This window comes from Pundamilia nyererei, unplaced genomic scaffold (assembly GCF_000239375.1).
Source record: "Pundamilia nyererei isolate P.nyererei 1_Seehausen unplaced genomic scaffold, PunNye1.0 scaffold00462, whole genome shotgun sequence".
Taxonomy (NCBI): domain Eukaryota; kingdom Metazoa; phylum Chordata; class Actinopteri; order Cichliformes; family Cichlidae; genus Pundamilia; species Pundamilia nyererei.
The window spans coordinates 138537-147837 of NW_005187863.1; the positions used below are offsets into that span (position 1 = coordinate 138537).

Genomic DNA, 9301 nt, shown 5'->3' on the forward strand with positions numbered 1-9301 from the left:
TGAGTTTTTTGGGTTCATTGAGAACATGGTTGTTGTTCAATAATAAAATTATTCCTCAAAAATACAACTTGCCTAATAATTCTGCACTCCCTGTAGACTACTAGACACGTGTTTTTTTTCAACCTATTTCCCTCTCAGGCAAAACTTCTGTGAAAAGACACTGAAAGACTGTTGACTTCTCAAAGCAAAAGTTGAGATTTGGTGGGAAATTGAAAGCTGCAAAGCTGCCTTCACAGGTCATTGCAAAGATATCTTGAAAAAGATGTTTCCTCTAAATCTGGTTGACAGTGAAAAGACACTTTTCTCACTCAACGCCTCTGCAAACTTCTAACAAGCCAATTGAAACCCACAACATTCACATGTGGGATGAAGTTCTGACTGTCAGAAAACGCTCAGGAAATAAGCTTACTGTGTGGCACACAATAACACATAACCCTACGAAAGACAGTTTCCTTGTAGATAAATCTCTCTCTCTCTCTGTCCCCTGTGCACTGCCTGGATTGACTAAAAAAAGAGCCTATGACTCATGCAATGCCTAGAATTATAAAAGATCAACATGACCCTAAGAGCCTTTATCAAGAACTCATGGGGATGTGGCAAAAAACACTAAAGGCCAACTTTGGCCAGTTGCAAAAGTCACTATCAAGTGCAGATCTACCAAAAAGATGCTCTGTTCCCATTGCTTTTCTATAATGGCCTGAAACCCCTCAGTGAAACCACTGACAAGCCTGGCTATGGATACCAACTACGGAATAGAGCAATCATCAGTCACCTTCACTGATCCACTAGGATCTACAGAAGGGAATGTCACTGGGACTGGAGAAGTGTAGTCGTATGGTAACAAAGACAGGGAAGGTAGTCAGAACTGAGGGGATTGCAATACCCGAAGGAAACACTGGAGACATTGATGACAGCTACAGATACCTGGGAATCCCATAGGCAAATGGGAACCATGAAGAGGCCGGTGATGAGATACCCTGCTGGGATAATAAGCTGGCCAAAGGAAGAGATTGGAAGCCACTTACATCAAGACAATATACTTAATGAATATCTCAGGTAGCAGAAACCAAAAAGAGAAGAGGAACCATCATAGAAGGACTGGCCCCTGCAATCATAGAAGGACTGGCCCCTGCACAGTATTTAGCACCGGCAGACAGAAGAAGTGGCTGATATTGAGAAATCCTACTAGTGACTAGACAAAGGTGGACTGAAATATAGCTGAGCCACTAATCATGCATCAAAGGAACAAGCTCTGAGCACAAAAATCATAGAGGCTGGGATCTACCACACCAGAACCCCAGGTGAATGCGGTGCAGAGACGCCCCTGGGACAATCTCACACATAACGATAAGACGCAAGTTTGGAGCAGGTGGGCCATAAATGGAATGCCATAACCAAGCGTCTGGCATAGTAGAGTATGAGTATGGCTTGGAAGTGCTGAGATCAAAATGGGATATGCTCGTTAGATTGGTAGAGAATGCCTGAGCAAAGATCCTGTGGGGCTTTCAGATACAGACAGATAAACTTGTATCTTCCTCAATGCCTTTTTTGTACGCTCCCAGTTGGCCAGCCTATTCAACCCTCTGAGGTCTAACAACCTTTTAACTCTTATCCTTCCCCCAGAAAATAACACTATAACAGTAAGCATGGCGATATTGCAATAAGAAAATAAGTAATGCCTTTTCATTTTTAATTAAATGCTCTCCAGGGTCTTGAAAGCCAAAGAACAAAGAAAATAATAATTTTAATTGACAAAGAAGATGCTCAGTTTTTTTTTGAAAGTCCACCTGCCCCACTCCACTTTATAGAAAAGCTATACAAACAGGAGAATACAGTGAACAGTGTGTATCACTGGCAGAGTGTCTGAGCTGCCATTCACGGCAATATTATTCTGATGCCAATTAATATTTAGTATTTATAGCACATCAGGAAAACGTATACTGTAAACAAAGTAGTATTAATGCCAACATGTGTGAGACAGGGAGACAGAGACTGCTGATGTTCTTGTTATTGATTCCAGGAGATTGAAGCCTGATGCAAGTGAAGGCCCAGGCAGCTTCAACGCTCTTATCAACATGACAAGGACCTCTCCTCATATTCCAATTTCTCTCCCAAATATTAAGTCATTAATCATAGCTCCTGTCCTAGATAGATTTTAATTTCGCATAGAACGTCTCTTCCCCCAACCCCGCACCCAAACACCACAAGATTGGATTCTTTTGTCCTTTCTGTGTTCCTGCTTTTGTCTCTGTCGTCATTTAAGCTTGCTGAATATGGCGATATCTACGAGGTGATTATGATCAGTTTGGTCAAAATAAAACTCTTATAGATGCTGGTTTTGAGTAGATATTAGACAGATAAAAATGTACCACTATTTATCACATTAAAGCTTGCATTCATAACATAAGAATTTGGCCTAAACAAATTTAGTTTCAGGGCTGTGTGAAAACTGGGAACAGAAATTCTGCACAGGAGGCACTGACTTTCGTGCATAAAAATACAATTATTTAGAGAAAGAAGCAGGATTATTTTAATAAGAAAAGTTGTTTCCATGAACTGAAAATGTCTTTTTTTGGCAGGGGAAATAATCAATTTAAGAAGCTGTTCAGAAAATTATTGCAAAATACCGTCATATTAACATGTATACTTTCCTTTAAAATCGGTTTGGGAATAAGACTTGGCAAAATAATCTGCGTGTGCTTTCGTGTTTATTTTGCCCCAGGTTTCTACACACCAAACCAAAATTATTTTTATCCCTTGACTGAGGCGATGAATGTTCTGCTCTCTGTCTCTGTAACACAAGTTTATACACCCATCTAAATGCAAATATCCAAACCTGCATTGCAATAAGGCTACAAAATGTTCGACTCTTTCCTCCTCCCTGTCCGCATCTGTCTTTCAGTGCTCACATAGTTTCTTTGTATTTTCCAGTCTTAAACAAATAGGGCATTTAAGACAAGGAACAAATGAGTACTGCTTTGAATCTGCCCGTAGAGGTTGTAAAACCGAACTGTTCAATATGTATCTTTTATTCGTTCTCTTTCCTCCACACTCTCTCCTCTCTCTGTAGACTCTGAGCTGCTCACTATCGTTCATGTTGATAACTGTGCGTGGGTTGCGAGAGGGAGGAAAGCAGTGAGCGACACTTTTAATTTTCCACACGCTACATCAGTGTCGTAGCAGTGATAGCACTGGGTTAATGTTGTCCCAGACAAGAGCAACCAAGCTGTCCAGCATACTCAGCACCTTCCACTGGGGAGCAGCTCACTGACTTTGTCAAGATTAAAAACACTGTGCCTAGCCAAAGAACTTCAGAGGGAGCATGGCCTCTCTAATGACTTGACTTAGGTGCCATGTATTACTATGCATGCGGGTCTGATTTTAATACATGGCATAGCTTGTAACTGGGCGATGCAGTTTGTTTTTTTAATTAGTTTTTAATAATAATAATAATATGCAAACAATGCGCAACGTTCACATTCTGGGCTCTAAATCATTCACCAAAGCCTACGTTTCCCAGATATGGATTAAAAGTTGGAGTATAGTACAGATTTTCAGAAATATAGTAAAATTTATGATAACTTGTCACTGTTAGCTGTGGTAAAATGTGTCAAAGAAATGGAAACAGAGGGTCCGTGTGGTTAGTGAAAAGACCTGAGCAATCACAGAATAACATTAAAAAACAAAAAAGATCTTAGTAAATAATGACATAATTGTTCATTTTGGTCATTATTTCCCCAGAGTACCTCCCTTGGGTTGGGGGGGGAAGATGGATGGATATTCTTCTTCTTTAGCTTCAGATTATCTTAAAGCTTCACCATAAAAAATATTCACATATATAGGTGTATACATACAATAACCAGCCAATGTGTTAAGTACTGTTCAGCTGCTGTTTAACACAAGTATCTCAGAGCATGGACTCTGAATTTAGGCCTATAGATCTGTGGGAGTTCAAACCAAGAAGGGCGATTCAGGTGACATTGAATATGGTATGGTTGTTGGTGCCAGAGGGCTGGTCTGATTATTTCAGAAACTGCTTATCTACTGGGATAGTATCCAATGAGTGTTAGTTTCTGCTAAAAAATGGCTTTTTGATGTCAGAGATCAAATTAGAAGGGACAGACTGCTTTGAGCTGGAAAGAAAGCAATAATAACCACTCATTACAACAAAGATATGCATAAGAGCATCTCTGATGCATGTAAAACCCTGAAGCAGATGAGCAACACCAGATGCCACAAAGCAAACTGGGGCTACAAAGCTAAATTGTCTCAAACTGCTTTCTTGAACACAACGGTGAGTTCACTGTTCTCAAATAGCCTCCACAGTAACTAGATCATAGAGCATCTTTGGTTGTGGTGGAATGCATCATGGATGTGCAGCTGAAAATCTTCAGCAACTGCCTAATGCTCTAATTTCAATATGGCCCCAAATCTCTCAGGAATTAAATTGCATGACATCTGAAATGTCCTACACGTCCTACTGAATCCATGCCACAAAGAATTCATTAATATTTAATTATTATTTGATTAATATTAATTAATACGTCTGTGTGTGCTGTCAAATGTCATATCAGAAATATCATGGGCCTTACCTGTCACTCTCATCCCAGGATATACAGGTGTGGTTGGTGGTGCCCTACATAAATGGAGAACAGAGAAACCACATGGTTATGAAAGAGGATCAGTTGCAGCAGCTTTATAGCTGTAAAAAGTTGATTTTTTACTCACGTTATAAAGGTGAGAGAACTCAACCACAAATGGAACAGTGAGGGAAGCAGGGGTGGGCTTGATGGTCACTGACAATACCTTGGAATTGAGGACTGTGCTGTTTCTACAAGAAGAGAAAAGGCAGCACTGTCACCTTTAACTGACAATCTATACTGCAGTGGAAATGCACCCAAAATTTCAAGATACTCAGATGTAGATGAAAGCACACCAATGTTTTGTCTGAAGTATCTAATATATGAAATGGATTCTTCTATAAAAATATTTCATTATAAAAGTGGTAAACTGACAACTAATTTAATATACATAAAACAAAACAAAACCCTGGAAATTAAAGCTAATACAACTGGGAGATGCTACACATGAATGCATGTAATTCATCTAATTCATCCCAAAGTGGGTGTGACAGAGGGCAGAAGATTCCTCGGAATGTCTAGACAAACAAAATATAAATAGATGTATGGAGGAAACATAGCCCTACAAACACAGAAGTGCATTTCAACACTGAAAATTGAGAAAACTAATTTAGCATAGACAAACGGATGAATTGCTATCTGGAAGATCACTGGTCTTACTGACTCCAGTTCTTTGATTTCATCGAACATCAAATGACACTTGACTTTAAGCTAGCTAAAATGATGTCCTTGATCTTGATTAAGTTCACAGTCCTGATATCTTTAAGGCCACTTGGGGAATATGCTGCCAATAATGGCATCCACAGATGACAAAGTCATATTGAAGGCTGTTGTTCAAATGAAATTTGAAAGGACATATTGACATTGTCCTTAGTTTAGCAAATATTATGTAGCTGCCACAAAAAGCTAGGCCACTTAGAGTTCATTTAAATACTGATAGTTTGTGTTCAGTTGTATTTTTCATGAGATCCAGACCAGTCATGATTTCTTAATCAGCAGGATGATAAGTACCACATTTCTGCTTCAGTCGTTTTACAGCCACTTGCCAGAATCTTTGTGCTCTACTTCAGAACAAATGGATCCAGTAATCCTTCTTTTCCAGTAACTGAAGCACATTGTCTATCAGTATCTTATAACATTTGAGACATTTTATTTTAAATTCTGTATCCCTGCTTAGTATGCATTGCTATTTCTGTTTTTCCATAGCTACTATCAATCATGTGGAATCAGACAATCAGAAAAAAGTGAATAGCTACTGGTAGAACTGACATCGAAAGCTTCCAGTTGGCCAATCATGTTCAACAGCCCGTGCTCTGTTTCCTGATTATTCACATCATCACTGTATCCACAACACACAATCACCCTCTCACCATTTGAAAACACAATCACTCATCTTAAACTTTTGTGTCACCTAGTCTCTCGCTTCAAACTTCTCTCATTTTCTTTTAGAGAGGCATCAAAAACAGAAAAGGAGTAGAGACAAAGATAAAATTGGGAGAAAAAGAAGAGTGAAGAAGAGCGGAAATATAGATCTCAGATGGTGAGGGTCTGCTTGATTTTTCTCTTATTTTATCAATTCATGTGTTTTTAGCGTATTATCATAATACATTACTCCTTCTCAACGTTACTGCAGGCTGTTTCTATTAAAACAAATGTAAACCATCATGCTACCAGCAACTGCAACTTCCCCCCAAGATATGCCTTTACCCCAAAAACAAGACGTACATGGGGCCACCCACTGCGAGAATAGTACTCCTACATTTATTCCTTGCATTCATTTAGCTAGAAGTGCTTACTGTTGCAGCTGATGCTAAAAGGCCTGGCAGCGCAGTTTTGCTGCATTGGAACATGGTTAAACGTCTTGAGCATTGTTGTTAAATGGTGTGTGTGCACTGCGTGGCTATAATACTAAAGCAGTTGGATTAATTCAGAATACCTTTCTACACTTTTGATAACTTAAGCTTTACTGGCCATCGCTGACCAGAGGAATTCTTGATAAGGAGTTCTAGCAACATATACTAGGAGAGTTTATCTTATAACTTTTGAAGATTGGACTAACTCTATTAAGGACAGAACTGACTTCAGACAAATGTTTAATTCCACTTGATTCTGTTGTTACCTTACAGCTCAGTGTATGACACCTGAGATAAATTAACCATTTATCCTCCACACTGTTGCAGTTTTTAGTGGCCAGAGAAGCTATTATTCTTCACTGGCAAATTTCCCTTCAGGGAATTTGGCCACATGGGTAACCTGTGTCAAGGATGTTTCACTGAAATAGCTATGTGTTTGCATCACAGTATGAAAGAAAATTATGGTGCAATTAATGCAATGAGTGTCTTTCTGCCTCTTCCATACCAGAGTTCCGTAAACTAAATCAAACTCTGCAGAGCCCGTTTTAGCTGGAATATTCCAGGATTTGATTTGTGCTTTAACAGGTAGAAACTGAGAAAAAATGATCATACACAGAGTCCATTCTCCATCACTGCTAATAACCTGACCCTTTTCTGTTAAGCCTATGTGGCCTTAACACCTTAACCTGAACCCTAAATCTATATGTTGAAGAATGGAAAAAAAACAAAACAGAAGATTGCTGAGAATTTTTAACTTTAAATGTTTGGGGTTTTTTTTTTTACATGAATTTGGATATGTCTTTAGTCTATAACAAAGTGGTGAACAGACAAACCCACTTAACACCCCTAGAAACACTAGTAGTATAACAAAAATTTTTTGGATACAAAGTCCAGTGCATGTCTTCAAGTGACTTCACTGACAGACTCATTTAAATCAAATGTAAGTGTTCCCTAAAGAAAAAACAAAATCCCATAGTAATGCGCATGGAGACCCATTCTGACCCTAGGCTAAATAAGCATTTTTCATTAACTGATAATTATTATTTATTAATAATCATTATTTTCTGCCTTCATGATAACTACAAAATGAATATGCTGAACAAAACCATTACATACAACCAAAAACTCGAGGAATAAGAAAAGACAGATGAAACAAAAAAAAAGGAATTCTGAGATGAATGGATTTCATGACAACTTCTGTGCCACCACAACCTCTATCACAAAGTCATATCTATACTGACACATGGAAAGTCTTTTTTTTGTGAAACCCAGTATCCCTGGTTCATTGGTATAAAACATTCTGTTGCATTCATGCAAACCCATTATCAAATTCCCTGTCTGAAATCCACCTCCCCAAATCCCCCTTCTTTCAGAAGCAGCCTTGAGAAGTCTTACCTCTGCAGATTGAGAATGCTGCCCAGGTTTCTGTACAGAGCAATGCCAGTTACAAATGTCGAGGTATCATCTGGATCTGCATTAGGAAAGAAACAGAGGTACAGACAAGGATTAACATGGGATTTGGCATATGGGAGGAACTCTAAGAACAAACTTAGGGACCTCCAACGGTGTAGCAGTAAACAATCTTGATGCATGCTCAATCATCCAGATATGGAAATCCCAAAAAGTTCATTCTGTTCATCTGGATGTAGCACTTAAAACGTGTAGGGATCCAGCACCTCCTGTTAGTGAGCAATTCAATCTCTTAGGCAGGTTAATCCATATGACTGTTGAATGGGTTAATTTTTAAGATGTATAAAAGGTCAAATTTGGTGAGAGAATCAATTCTGTATCATCATCTTTACTTTTAGTTTAAATCAATGTCTGCTCTCCTTGAAGTAACCTAACACAAATATTACATTTTGCTCCGTACAGTCCAACAATATGCATCACTGTAAACTGCACCACACTACTGCAAACCAACCAATTTAGCCTACAATAAACTGTCTATCACATCTTTTCATACAACCTTTGAATGACACAAAATTATAGTATACTTATTATAGTATACTTATAGTATAGCATACAAAGTATACTTAGTATACTTCACTTGTACATTTAACTGATGGACACATTTTGTGATGAACCGTATAAAAATTGTTTGCATGACTTTTAATTTATTGAGCTGTTTGGAAAGTTGCTACTGAAATGACCCATCACTTAAAAAAATATAATTTATGTTCAGCTCTGTATCTCCAGCAAGACACCAAAGTACCTTGAATGCAACTTTACATCTTCACCTTGAGTGCATCACAGGGTTAAGCAGGAAAAATGATTTTTTTGAGGTTGTAAGTGAGCTGTTTGTTATGCTCTTATTATTGAGCAAGTATCTCAATGCCATCACTGAAAGAAACACCAGGCTGCAGCACATGAAGATTTACCCATTCACACAGACAGTAATATGGATTAACCTGCCTAACAGATTTAATGCTCACTAACTGGAGGTGCTGGATCCCTGTTCTGGATTGTTCCACCCCACTTTAGTCCAGGCCAATGAGACAGGCTGAATGTCTCAGTCTCTGCTAGCACAATGGCTTTTTCTATAGAATGCAGGTCAGCCACGCTGCCTCCACTCCTCCAGCCCCCAGAGCACTTACAGTGGGGCTGGCCTACATGACTACTCAGCTATGAACTCTGTCTCTCACACTGTTAGACACAAACCCACAGATACATGCAAACACAACTGTGCACACAGAACAACAATCATGCACACGCTCAGACAGATATGTAAAGTTGAAACCAAAGATAATTTTCTGTTAAAAAGTGCAACACACACACACACACACACACACACACACACACACACACACA

The 9301-nt window shown here is 38.8% G+C and overlaps 1 protein-coding gene across 7 annotated transcripts in view; it reads right to left on the minus strand.

Moving 5' to 3' along the window:
* The window catches only part of adgrb1a (adhesion G protein-coupled receptor B1a), a 157843-nt gene that overhangs the window by 59191 nt on the left and 89351 nt on the right, over positions 1–9301 (minus strand). For all 7 annotated transcript variants that reach the window (XM_013916101.1, XM_013916100.1, XM_013916097.1 and 4 more), the window contains 3 exons: positions 7889–7964; positions 4729–4831; positions 4593–4636 (listed from right to left, as the gene is read on the minus strand). In XM_013916101.1, coding sequence (XP_013771555.1) covers positions 4593–4636; positions 4729–4831; positions 7889–7964 — 223 coding nt within the window. The remainder of the gene's footprint in view (positions 1–4592; positions 4637–4728; positions 4832–7888; positions 7965–9301) is intronic.